At 44.0% G+C, this 14,228-nt stretch overlaps 2 protein-coding genes across 2 annotated transcripts in view; one reads left to right on the top strand and one right to left on the bottom strand.

The window, feature by feature from the left end:
* The first annotated feature begins 554 nt into the window (after positions 1-554).
* polh (polymerase (DNA directed), eta) lies at positions 555-10,857 on the top strand. Its single transcript, XM_084153124.1, has 10 exons — positions 555-1,011; positions 1,360-1,494; positions 1,607-1,839; positions 7,452-7,618; positions 7,829-7,932; positions 8,139-8,258; positions 8,480-8,603; positions 8,768-8,833; positions 9,000-9,172; positions 9,388-10,857. The coding sequence occupies exons 1-10, from the start codon at positions 875-877 to the stop codon at positions 10,496-10,498; spliced, it is 2,370 nt and encodes a 789-aa protein (XP_084009250.1). The 5' UTR covers positions 555-874; the 3' UTR covers positions 10,499-10,857.
* Positions 10,858-11,839: 982 nt separating this feature from the next.
* The window catches only part of gtpbp2a (GTP binding protein 2a), a 32,364-nt gene continuing 29,975 nt past the window's right edge, over positions 11,840-14,228 (bottom strand). The window contains exon 12 of the mRNA XM_084153382.1: positions 11,840-14,166. Within this exon, the coding sequence (XP_084009508.1) occupies positions 13,981-14,166 (186 nt within the window). The 3' untranslated portion in view covers positions 11,840-13,980. The remainder of the gene's footprint in view (positions 14,167-14,228) is intronic.

Below are 14,228 nucleotides of genomic sequence, written 5' to 3'. Positions count from 1 at the left end.
CAGAAGTGTCTGGTGCGAGAGAGGCAGGTTGAGGTTGCCAGGGTCAGAGTTTTACAGAAAGTGTTGTATGCTGAGGCAGTGAAGAAAGTAAAGGAAGATGGTTCAAGGGTGAGGGGTCCTAAGAGGCTCTTGGTGAGTAGTAGACTTTTGCCAGGACAGAGTGATAGGCCTACGAATTAAATGTGCTTCAGTAAGGTTGGCTTTTTAGTGTTCATTACCATGGTTATCAACTTTACCGCAGGAATGGAACGTAAGTCACAGAAAATAGGTGTTGTGGTGGCAGCTGCAGAGAAGTACAGTACTTGGGATTACGAGATTTTACTGCAGAAGAGTTACAGGGTGTGTTGAATGATAGTGTCCCGTCCTCCCAGGCTGTCAGCCTGGTGTAGGATCAGATAGGGTCAAAGTAGTGGTGGGTTTTAATGAGTGTAGAGTTAGTTGGCAGGGTAATCTTTTCCTTTTCCATTTTCCCATTTTTGTATCACAAAGTATAAAGGCTTCATACTCCAGTCCAGTTGGTGGCGGTAATGCACCATTAATATTGGATGCCAACCGCCATTAAACTCACCCAAAGAAGAAGACGATTCGTCGTGCGGCATTGTTACATTATGAAGCGTTATCTAATTTGTTTATATTTTTCTACTTCGCTATCTAGCTACTGTAATATCTAATGTTGGGTGTTTCAAGCTACTATAGCTAGCTATCTATTCTGTCAATACAGTTAGCTAACGTTATCTAGATAGCTACTAACGTTAGATAGGCTAACTGCCATTAGCTAACTAACTTATATCTAACCTAGGTCTGGGGCTTTATCTACCATAGCAATTCATTTTTAACTTCCAGTGTTGTCCAGTCGTTCTGCATCGCTTCTGGTATGGATTATGGGAAGGAGAGGGTTGTGGCGTTGGTGGATATGGACTGTTTCTACGTGCAGGTGGAACAGAGGCTGAACCCCGCGCTGAAAAACACCCCGTGTGTGGTCGCACAGTACAAGACATGGAAGGGAGGCGGGTGAGTCGACGTAGCTAACATACACACATCAATCCAGAATAAAATATGTAGACCTAGGGGCAATGAGACAGTGGGAGTGAGTCGTAGGTGCTTCCCATTACCCCATGTTTCTTCGTTGTATGGGTCAGGCTGGCTAAGATTTAACTCCAGTGTCCATTATAATGTAATGGAGACAGTCAGTGGAATTAAACCTTAGCTTGGGCTAGGCCTGACTTGTGATGCATACCTACATCGTCTGGTTCTCACCTCTACAAAACGTTTGTCTCTCCCATACATTAGTTTTTTTTGCATGGACTGCTCAGAAAACATACCTGGACTATGATACTCACACTTTGTATCTTTACCCAGTATCATAGCTGTGAGTTACGAGGCCAGGGCCCATGGTGTCTCCAGGAACATGTGGGCAGACGATGCCAAGAAACTGTGCCCAGATCTCCAGGTTGCAAGGGTCAGAGAGGCACACGGGAAGGCAGACCTCACCCAGTACGTGTCCGTTATACAATATTTTAAGTAACTTGTTACCAAAACGTAAATCCCCAGGAACTCCTTCAGAAAGCCTGCAGTGCTAACCAGCTAACTGTCACCCCCTGTGTAGTTACCGGGAGGCGAGTGTGAATGTGATTGAGGTGATGTCACGCTTCGCTGTGCTCGAGAGGGCCAGTATTGACGAGGCCTACATGGACCTGACTGCTGCGGTACAGCAGAGATTGAAAAGCATGACTGATCAGCAGGTAGACCCTCAGCTCCTGAAGACCAGCCACGTCCAGGGCTACCCACTGGCTCCTCTTGACCAGGAAGGGGCAGCACAGGACACCGCAACTGATAAAGGTGAGTTTTAAACCACAGTCGTCATTGGGCTGGGATTGGGTTCGTTTACCCCAAAAACTCTAAATATGAGTGTCGAGTTTGAGCATTTCAGAAAAATATTTAGGCCTATCTCTTTTAGTGCTGTGTTCTCATTTTATATACACTGCTCAAAAAAATAAAGGGAACACTTAAACAACACATCCTAGATCTGAATGAATGAAATAATCTTATTAAATACTTTTTTCTTTACATTGTTGAATGTGCTGACAACAAAATCACACAAAAATGATCAATGGAAATCAAATGTATCAACCCATGGAGGTCTGGATTTGGAGTCACCCTCAAAATTAAAGTGGAAAACCACACTACAGGCTGATCCAACTTTGATGTAATGTCCTTAAAACAAGTCAAAATGAGGCTCAGTAGTGTGTGTGGCCTCCACGTGCCTGTATGACCTCCCTACAACGCCTGGGCATGCTCCTGATGAGGTGGCGGATGGTCTCCTGAGGGATCTCCTCCCAGACCTGGACTAAAGCATCCGCCAACTCCTGGACAGTCTGTGGTGCAACGTGGCGTTGGTGGATGGAGCGAGACATGATGTCCCAGATGTGCTCAATTGGATTCAGGTCTGGGGAACGGGCGGGCCAGTCCATAGCATCAATGCCTTCCTCTTGCAGGAACTGCTGACACACTCCAGCCACATGAGGTCTAGCATTGTCTTGTATTAGGAGGAACCCAGGGCCAACCGCACCAGCATATGGTCTCACAAGGGGTCTGAGGATCTCATCTCGGTACCTAATGGCAGTCAGGCTACCTCTGGCGAGCACATGGAGGGCTGTGCGGCCCCCCCCAAAGAAATGCCACCCCACACCATGACTGACCCACCGCCAAACCGGTCATGCTGGAGGATGTTGCAGGCAGCAGAATGTTCTCCACGGCGTCTCCAGACTCTGTCATGTGCTCAGTGTGAACCTGCTTTCATCTGTGAAGAGCACAGGGCGCCAGTGGCGAATTTACCAATCTTGGTGTTCTCTGGCAAATGCCAAACGTCCTGCATGGTGTTGGGCTGTAAGCACAACACCCACCTGTGGACGTCGGGCCCTCATACCACCCTCATGGAGTCTGTTTCTGACCGTTTGAGCAGACACATGCACATTTGTGGCCTGCTGGAGGTCATTTTGCAGGGCTCTGGCAGTGCTCCTCCTGCTCCTCCTTGCAAAAAGGCGGAGGTAGCAGTCCTGCTGCTGGGTTGTTGCCCTCCTACGGCCTCCTCCACGTCTCCTGATGTACTGGCCTGTCTCCTTGTAGCGCCTCCATGCTCTGGACACTACGTTGACAGACACAGCAAACCTTCTTGCCACAGCTCGCATTGATGTGCCATCCTGGATGAGCTGCACTACCTGAGCCACTTGTGTGGGTTGTAGACTCCGTCTCATGCTACCACTAGAGTGAAAGCACCGCCAGCATTCAAAAGTGACCAAAACATCAGCCAGGAAGCATAGGAACTGAGAAGTGGTCTGTGGTCACCACCTGCAGAACCACTTCTTTATTGGGGGTGTCTTGCTAATTGACTATAATTTCCACCTGTTGTCTATTACATTTACATTCCATTTGCACAACAGCATGTGACATTTATTGTCAATCAGTGTTGCTTCCTAAGTGGACAGTTTGATTTCACAGAAGTGTGATTGACTTGGAGTTACATTGTGTTGTTTAAGTGTTCCCTTTATTTTTTTGAGCAGTGTATATGGTATCTTGACATTCTATATCTGTCCACATCCCTGAGTTTCTGATAAAAGACCATGTCATTTCAGATTTTCACATAAAAAAAAGTATAATTACATTTTATTGTTAACATACACATATTTAGCAGATGTTATCGTGGGTGTAGCAAAATGCTTATGTTCCTAGCTCCAACAGTGCAGTAATACCCGACAATATAAATCCCCCCCCCCCAAAAAGGAGATTTAAAAAATATTAGAAAGAGCAATGAGTCAGAGTTCGGAATATAAATATACACTGAGTGTACAAAACATTAGGCACACCGGCTTTTTCCATGACACATTGACCAGGTTAATACAGGTCGAAAACTATGATCCCTTATTGAGGTCAATCTGGAGGTGAAAGAAACGCAGACCTGTTTAGGTGAGGTGCTGGCTAGTGGAGTAGAACACTTGAAAAAGAAAAGGAGAGCTGCATACTCTAGGAGCTCAGATGCAATCATTTAATAACCTAATAACCAATGTTTCGACAGACAAGCTGTCTTCATCAGGGTATAATGACAAACACTGCGGTTCACTAGTTTTTTATAAACTGGGTGGTTCGAGCCATGAATGCTAATTGGCTGAAAGCCGTTGTATATGAGACCGTATACCACGGGTATGACAAAACATTTATTTTTACTGTTCTAACTACATGTGTAACCAGTTTATAATAGCAATAAGGCACCTCGGGGGGTTTGTGTTATATGGCCAATATACCACGGCTAAGGGCTGTATCCAGGCACTCCGCGTTTTGTCGTGCATAAGAACAGCCCTTAGCCGTGTTATATTGGCCATATACCACACCCCCTCGGGCCTTATTGCTTAAATGTAGTTTCAATGGACACACAGGTGTCTGTAATCATGGCTGGGTGTGGCTTGATTTCATTGGTTAATTTCAGATATAAATAGAACATATAAAAAGCATAAATGAATAACATACGATCATAGATATAATTTGGCTACATAGGCCAACAAACATTTACAATGGATAGCAAAAACACAATAATCACAAGAATGGCTTCAGATTAAAGTCTACGTTGAGACCGAAGAGAGCGAGGGTCTTTAAATTAAAGATTCAGGTAGCCTCTCGTTTTAACAATAAATTATCAAGGGTACCCCCTCTCCTAGGGAGGGTGATGTGTTCGATGCCGATATAAGAAGGGATGAAACAGTGGTTAGCTTCCAAGAAGTGGGCCGCAACTGGGTACATTGAGTTTTTGCACCTAATGGTGCTATGATGCTCAGAGATTCTTACTTTTAATTTGCCCTTCGTTCCCCCCACAATTTTTACCACAAGGACAAGTTATAAGATAAATAACTGCCTTAGTGGAGCACGTGATAACACCTTTGATTGGGATCGGTTTCCCTGTTTGAGGGTGTTTGAAGGATCTACATTTGTAAGTGCCGTTGCATTGAGCACAGCTATTACACTTGCAGTTTCCATCCAATAGAGGCGCAAATAGACGTTGTGCGGGGGTATTTTGGGGTGGTAAATCAGAGTTTACCAATTGATCTCTGAGATTTCTGCCCTGCGAGAATACGACCAAGGGAGGGTCCGAAAACACATTACCCATACTGTCATCGGATCTTAGAATGTGCCAATGTTTGTGAACCATTCCCTTCATTTGTTCAGAGCACTTTGAATAGCGCGTAGTAAGAATGCAAGAATGCTTCTTTTCGCCAGACTGTCCTTGAAAGAGATCATGTTTCGATTTGTTTTGGATTTTCTCAATGGCGGTATTAATCTGACCATTTTTGTACCCCCTCTCTTTGAACTTTCTTTGCACCTCAGCCATATTTCTGTGGAAATCTGATCGATCTTTACAAATTATTTTGATTAGACAGAATTGGCTCCATGGCAAACTGTTTTTCAAGGGAAGCAGATGACAGCTATCAGTCCTCAACAAACTATTACGATCAGTAGGTTTCCTGTAAAGATCAGTGTATAGAACATCATCCTCACACAAGATATAAAAATAAAGTGAAACTGATTTGACGTGTGTCAGATTGCATAGTAAATCTCTGGTGCTCAGAACAAGAGTTAAGAAATGCATGGAACTCCTGGAGCTGTTTTGCATCACCCCGCCATAGAACAAAAATATCATCAATGTACTGTTTCCAAATAATAATGTTAGGCAAGAAAACATTTTTGAGAGGTTTGAGAATTGACTGTTTCTCCATTTAACCCACATACAAATTAGCATAGTTAGGAGCCATAGGGGATCCCATAGCAGTACCCTTCGTCTGGATAAAGAAATAATTTAGAAATAGTTGTGTGTGTGTGTGAGTACAATTTCAGCCAATGTTATAATGCATGCACTGGAAGGTAGTTCATTGGGTTCACGTTGCAGAATTATTTTTTCCATGGCTTCAATACTGCCTCGTGTGGAATATTTGTGTATAACGACAACATCAAAAGTAACTAACAAAAGGATTCTCAGGGAGAGGATCAAGAGATTCAATGATAGAGATCATACTGCTGGTGTCCTTTACATAGGAGGGGAGCTGTTCTGCGGGTGGTCTAATAACACATTCAACAACAGTTGATAATGGGGCCGTTACTGCATCAATGCCCGCTACAGTAGAGCGACCAGGAGGTTTTGTAACATTCTTGTGTAATTTCGGCAAGGTAGAGAAAGTGGCAATTTTAGGGTGTTGAATAGCCAAAAAGTTGTGTTCTTTTTTTATTGATTTGACCAGAACTTAAATACCCATCTAGGACAGTAAAGATAGTGTTCTGAAATTGGGAAGTGGGGTCACTTCTGAGTTTCTTGTAAAAGGTGTTGTCAAGCAGTTGTCTATGACCCTCATTTACATAAGCTGTCCTATCCATGAGTACAACCGACCCACCCTTATCAGCAGGGCGGGTAAGGACTGACGTATCGGATTGTAAATCAAGCAAAGCTTGTTTTTCATCCTTAGGTAAATTATGGAAAGATATGTACTCATGTTTGTTCTTAACCCTCCCGTTGTCCTAGGGTCAAAATGACCCGCCACTGTGTTGAACCAACTTTATTTAATTTGTATATTTTTTTTGATCATTTGTGATCCTCCTTCTCACAAATGATCCCAAAAATATACAAATTAAATAAAGTTGGTTCAACACAGTGGCGGGTCATTTTGACCCTAGGACAACGGGAGGGAGGAGATTATCAACATCTTTTTCAACGAGTCTGCAATATGTCTCAATAGAACGATTGCGATTGGCTGGAGGTACAAAATAACTCTAAGGAGTCGGAGTGTGTGCAGGTGAGGTCACCTGTTAAATCCACTTCAATCAGTGTAGGTGAAGCGGAGGAGACAAGTTAATAAAATACTTTTAAGCCTTGAGACAATTGAGACATGGATTGTGTATGTGTGCCATCAAGAGGATGAATGGGCAAGACTAAATATTTAAGTGCCTTTGAATGGGGTATGGTAGTAAAGGCCAGGCGCACCGGTTTGTGTCAAGAACTGCAACGTTGCTGGGTTTTTCATGCTGAACAATTTTCAGTGTGTGTCAAGAATGGTCCACCACCCAAAGGACATCCAGCCAACTTGACACAACTGTGGGATGCATTGGAGTCATCATGGGCCAGCATTCCTGTGGAACACTTTCGACACCTTGTAGAGTCCATGCCCTGACGAATTGAGGATGTTCTGAGGGCAAAAGGGGGTGCAACTCAATATTAGGAAGGTGTTCTTAATTTTTTGTACACTCAGTGTATATGTATATGATGGTGTATATAGACAGTATGGACAGTATATGAATAGAAAAGGTGTGTACAGCAGTAGTTAAATAGGATAAGCCTTGACTAGAATACAGTATGTACATATGAAGTGGGTAAAACGGTATGTAAACATGGTGCTCCTCTCCATGGTTTTCCCCAGAAGAGCGAAGGTCCAGGGGCCTGCAGCAGTGGCTGTCCTCCGTGTCAGAGGGCTCTGGCTGTGCAGAGCTGCGGCTGGCTCTGGGGGCTGTGATCGTCGAGGAGATGAGGGCTGCAGTGGAGCAGCATACAGGCTACCGCTGCTCAGCAGGGATATCCCACAACAAGGTCAGTACTCTCTTCCCCTCTCAACACAACCAGTGTGTTCTTCCTCTTTCTGTCAATAGTTCTACTAGCTTCCTTTACTTGTGTCCTTTCCCTCATGATCACTGAATCTTGGCAGAACATGACAGGTCTGAGCAACATGGTGGAAACTTGGCCAGTCCTTTCAGCTGTCAGTTCTAGGGCAGTGTCTGTTTACTTATCATGTCTCCCCAGGTGCTGGCTAAACTAGCCTGTGGTCTGAACAAACCCAACCGCCAGACAATCCTGCCTTTAGGCTCTGTTCCAGAGCTCTTCAACTCACTTCCCATTAGCAAAATGTGAGTGTACTGCTAGTGAAAACTAACTGTGTGCTGTAACTGAGAGAAAAAGACAATTGACACAATTACACATATCCTTCACTATACATGCAACATACAATACGATCTTTCCTGGACTACATGACCACAAACTATGCAGATGAATACAGAATCAACCTTACAGACTCAGAGATAGACTGATCCAGTCCTGTTGTTCCTCTCTCCAGCCGTAACCTGGGGGGTAAGCTGGGGGCGTCCATCACAGAGACCCTAAAGGTAGAGAACATGGGAGAACTGACCCGCTTCTCTCAGGCCCAGTTGGGACAGCACTTTGGGGACAAGACTGGGTAAACAACACACACTTCCTTCATGTCATGAAGTATATAAACCACTCTTTCTCAATGAACCACACTTAGGTACTACTGTGGATCATTTTAAGTTATTAGCTAATTTTTTATATTGCAATCTGGTGTTGTAAAAGTAACTATTCTCTTAAAGTAGTTATACTATTTGCAGTGGTGACTAATATAGTTCCTATATTGATATAAATAAATATTGCTCTCTTCAGCCAGTGGCTGTACGACCTGTGTCGGGGGTTTGACTTTGAGGCAGTGAAGCCCAGACAACTCCCTAAATCCATCGGCTGCAGCAAGAACTTCCCTGGGAAGACATCTCTCGCTACCAGAGAGCGGGTACTCAGAGCTATATTCATGCCCTCTCTCCATCTGTTCTTCTGTCTGCCTCCTCTGGTGCATCTCAGTAGATTATGGCCAGTCTCCCGTGTTGATTCTTGTTGAGCTCTATTCCTTCTAGGTCTGTTGATGTCTGAATAAAAACCTCTGTCTTATCTCTGCAGGTGCAGCACTGGCTCTATCAGTTGGCTCTGGAGCTGGAGGAGAGACTGACAAAGGACAGAGAGATGGTGAGGGACTCCATCTCATCTCACCATCTTCTCTTTGTCTCATCCCTCCCTGTCTGGGTCACGCCCTCGTGAGACTAAGGGACAGAAGGATAATCTACCTGCATACATGTCACTCCTCTCCCTCCCATTTCTGTCACTCATTCTATCTCTCTCCCTCTCTGTGTAGAATGGTCGTGTGGCTAAGCAGTTGACTGTGGGTGTAAGGCAGTTGGGTGATAAGAGGCCAAGCAGTTTCTCTCGGTGTTGCGCGTTGGCGCGCTACGATGCCACCAAGATCTCATCGGACAGCTTCGCCATCATCAAGAGTCTTAATACAGCAGGGAACCATCAAGCAGCATGGCAAGTTGCACAAATTAAGTCTGCCGTGACATTAGCTATATATGCAAACAAATCTAGACAGCATGGCAAATATAACACCATTATTTGGAACACTACAGCTATAGACCCCCTGAAATCTTAACCTTCAGAGACTTTGATTTCCCATGGCCAGAGTATTTCTTATTTTTTGTATGTTCGCGTTGTCTCACTCTCTCTTTCTGTCTCTTTCTATCCAGGACTCCTCCCCTCACCCTGCTCCACCTTTCGGCCAGTAAATTTAATGAAGCACCCTCTTCCGGGGCCGGAGGAATCGCTGGCTTCCTGTCCAGTGATGTCACTTCCACCCAGGCCTCCACTCAGTCTTGCTCTGGCTCAAAGAAGGACTCCACCCCCGAGAGATCCGGCGCCATCCAGTCCTTCTTCCAAAGAGCTGCAGAGAAACAGAGGAAGGAGGAGGAGGAGGAGGAGGGAGATGAAGAAGAGAATGATAGGGGCTATGGAACCTTTCTCCCACCTTTATCTTTTCCTGTGTCTTTCTCTGTAGTAGAAAGGAGTGTGTCTGAGAATACAACCCCAACCTCAACTGTCCCTAGTAGACCTTGTCACCCTTCCTCTGTAGTCAGTTCATCAGCCAGCCCCCAGACTGCCATTTCCTCCTTCTTTCAGAGGAAGACTCTTGGGAGAAACCAGCAGCTCGCAACCGCAGCCTCACACAGCGACAGTTTCGCAACAGGCAGAACAAGATGTTCCACAGTAGGAAATGATACAATAGGAAGTGTCCGACTTTTAACAGAAACAGTTGAGTGTGAAATAGCAGGAAGTTACACAGCTCCGGGAGCTAAAACATGTGAAGAGCAGACTGTGAACGTAAATGTAAAACACACGAATCACACTCAATTCACTGGTTCTAACCAAGCAGAGGACCAATCTCTGGGGTCTGGGGAGGGAACGTGTACCCGATCAGAGGAAAAACAGTCTGGGGGGTCAGAGTTGCCCTACTATCCCCCTTCTGACCCGCCTCAGTGCCTGGCCAGTGTGGCCAAAGAGGACCTGCTGACCTGTGAGTGCTGTGGCCAGGACGTGCTGGCCTGGGAGATGCCTGAACATAATGACTACCACTTTGCCTTGGACCTACAGAACTCTTTCTCCTCCACCAATGCCTCTCTTCATTCCTCCTCTCTCTCCTCCTCTGTTTCGACCGCCTCCCGCCCACCTCTCAGAGCAGGCGCCCTGCTGTCGTCCCATGGGAAGACGCGGGCCAGGGGCCAGTCAGGACCCAAGTCTAAACGGCTCCGCTCCACAGGGGGTAGTACTGGTACGCTGGACTCCTTCTTCAAGAGGAGCTGATGACGAAGTGGAGGACAAGAAGAGACTGACCATGAAAGGAGTTAGAATTCACTGTGCTGGACTGGTTACTACCGCTGATGCTAGGTAAACTGACCAACAATATTCTAAACTCACTGCAAAAACAATTTGTGATTGTATGGCCAGATGTTGTTCAATTGTAATGGCAATTATTGTACAGAATAAATATTTTTTAATTATGTAAAAGTAGCATATTTTATGATGGTTGAACAGATATTGGTAAAGCCATGCTTTCCTGTATGTCCTATTTCAAGGGATATGTTGTCTTGAGAAGCATGTACATTTCTGTGATCATGTTTTAATAAACATTGAAAATAGGGCTTGTGGGCCTTTTTTATCAACCATGTGAAATGTGTTTTTGCCACTAGATGGTAGCATCACACATGACAAGACAAACGCAGGCAAAGTTAAGGCACTCAGTTTCATGCTTATTCAGCTTAGATACAGTATTTGCGTTCAAGGAAATTGTTTGCTTACTTTTACCAATGCAAATCTAAGAGAAGGCAAAAATGCAAAATGCCACGATGTGCTATTGGGCTTTTGCTGTGATAACATTGTTAAAGGTATATGGGTCAGTGTAATCAGTATAAACAGTAGCCTATATTGCAGAAACTGGGTTGTAGTGTCACCATCTCCAAAGCCATTAAACACCCTATAATGCTCATACTGAAGTGGTCTTTTTGAAAACTATTCCATATCACAGATTATTTTCCTAATCTTTTTGAACAAAAGAGGATAATCAAGTGTAAACCTCATGTTGGCTTTACTTCTAGGTCATGGCAGAGGTAGACTGTGTGCTACAAGGAGGCCCTAAACTTATGACAGACACGGAGCGCCAGTCCCGTGAATGAAGAGGCCTGGGAACCAACTACTTTCTTTCATTATGTGGATTTAACTATTCCCATACACTGGAATGAGAATTTGGGGTCTTAATACAGAGGTTCAATATTAATATCTGTTTTATGTCATTATTCCAACTGTTTACATCAGGTCGCACCAGGAGGTCTTTGACCTCCGTACAGTCCTGGTTGCCTCTGAGTGGCATTGCACCATTTCTGGGGGTCACATGCTTTTATGTACATTCTCTTTACGTGAGGAATCAAGTGATCATACCTTTCATAACACAGTGGCGTTTCAGTCTGACTCACAGTTTCTAGTGTCTTGCATCAGCTGAGAAATAGAAAGGGAGGAGGCTAACAAATGGGGGAGGAGAGAGAACTTCATGGACCCATTTATTATAGCTTTTCACCAGGGCACCCTTCAGGTAAACAGCCTAACTACACCATTGAGGTGTAGAATCTATAGAAAACAGACAAAAATAAATTGAATACAACTTTTTATTTATGTGTACCATAATATACAAACGGGATCTGTACATAAATATGTGGTACTTCACCCCCCAAACATTTCAAATAGCATTTACATTTATTTATTTTAAACTAAAACAATCGTTGCATCCGCGGCAGAGAAAACGTGACACTTGATGGTGTTGGTGCTGGATTAAAACAGTCTGAACAACAGGTGATATATAATTGATTGAAATTAGAAACCACTACAAATCTATAAAAACAGAAACATTCCTCAGATACAAAAATCAATTTACAACATCTGATGAGCTCTTTTTTCATATTTTGGTTCAAATACATTGTTATTTTTCCCTCTACGAGTGCACACGAACCACACATAACATATGTGCAACAAAAAGGGCACATTTTAGTTGCCCCTCTTAATAGTTTTAATGCCGCGTTTACGTGCTAGTTGGAAATAGGAAACTGACATTTCCAACTTGCTAACTGGTTGTAGTTACATGTACCGCGTTCAACCAGTTAGCAAGTAGGACATTTCAGAGTTCCGACTAGAACGTGAATGTGGCATAAATGAGCGAGTGATTTCTCTGCATCATTCTTTCTAACATGCAATAACTTGACAGTTTATAAGGTCAACAGCAGCCTTGAACAAACAAATTCAGCAACAAACACATCTTTCCCTATTCATCTTCTAGATATCAAAAGTTGTTTCAAGGAATAGCACCAAATCAAGTTGATTTACCTAAAAAGTTGTAAAACCTTGGGGTGTCATGGAAGGGTACTCCAAAAGTAGTTCCACTAGGCACTGTGTTTTACCCCTTCATAATCAGAAACAACAGTAACATAAGGGAGAAGACGACAGAAAAAGACAACCTCAGACACGATTGCCGAACAGGGCAGTTTCAACATAGCAGTACAAAGTGGCAGCTTTTAAACAATAAGCATAATCAAAAACACACAAAGCAGTCACAATCTCTATGGGAGAAATGGCTGATTATTCCTCAAAGATACTCAAAGTGATCAATAAAACCTTCTCTATTTATCATTGGAGTAGTTCTGGGAGAGAGTGGAATGCTGTCTATACTGTACGAACTATACTGACCTGAGTAACTAAAGCACTTGAAAAGTAGGTAGCAACACCATTAATTGGTTAGTTGGACTATCGAGAGGCATTGCTGAGAGTTACAAACATAATTCTCAAACTATGCCAGAGGAAGGAGAACGTTACTGGGGATGAATGTCAGTGAGATCATTGGCCATCCTGGCCAGTTTATCACAAGGTCAAGTTTTACCCATACATCACAAGCTAACAGGAAATGCCTCATCATCATAAAGTGCCATTGTGAACGACATATTCAAACATGGTATAAGAGGACTTTTGTCACTTTCAGTCAGGCACTGTGCAGGTCATAAAAACAAGATGTGGGATTATGAAGTTGACAGAGGAGATATCACAATTCTAACCTCTGACATCCTAGTACTGTAGCTGCAATCAATAGAAGTAAACTCACATCAATCTGCCATCAGTCCTCTGTCTGTATTTTTGGTTTGTAAACATGCCAGACGCGTTAACAGAACTCAGTGCCTTTTCAGGTGATAAATACAGGCGTCTCAGTGTGTGTGGACGCACCTGTGTTCTTGTGTTTCAGTGTGTGTATGTATGTTTGAGTGAGAGACGAGTGTGTGTATGCACTTCACCCAGAGGTGTGAATCATCTATGTGTTTATGGTGACTGCTGCTTTACACTCATATTTCCATAGTTACTATTGGATAGATCTCTGTGCCTTTTGTAACCAGGTCTTCCTTACACCTCAACCTCACCGTGGTGACTGTTGCTAGGTGAACAGGTGACACAGGAGACAAAATAAACTTCCCTTCAGTATCTAGAAAAGCAAAAGGAAACAATCGGAAAAGCAGTTCTTGAAAAAGCTTGAGATAAGGTTTAGTGACAACAACGGCTTTGGAAAAACAAAGTAAAATACTAAAGTTGTGAGGGAAAAGTCGGTTCTTTGCTGAGATGACAGGAGAGGGGCTTTGGAAGAAGCAGGAAGGCTGAAGATTACAGGAGAAAGAGAAGGAACCTTCTCCGATGTTCTAGATCCTGGGATCTAGCTGGGACGGCTGTGGTTCTCCTGTTCCACTGGGCGGTTCTGGGTTCTAGGCCTCGTCCTCCTCCTCACTCTGTGAGGGCTGTGACTGGGAGACAGGTTGTAGCTTGGTGACCTGGCCGATGCCTTTGGTGGCTCCCTCTCTGAACAGCAGCTTGGCCCCCACCTTCAGGTACTCTGGGTGCTTAATGAACTTAAAACATACCACCGCCTTCTCGCCTGTCCTCAGCTCCTCCTGTGGTACACAGATAGATGGATTAGTTTCATAGAAGACTTGTATTAATTTCATAGAGGAAG

Source organism: Coregonus lavaretus, assembly GCF_964263955.1.
Source record: "Coregonus lavaretus genome assembly, chromosome: 36".
Classification (NCBI taxonomy): Eukaryota; Metazoa; Chordata; class Actinopteri; order Salmoniformes; family Salmonidae; genus Coregonus; species Coregonus lavaretus.
The sequence above is the reverse complement of the archived record's forward strand: the minus strand, read 5'-3'. Positions and strand labels throughout refer to the sequence as shown.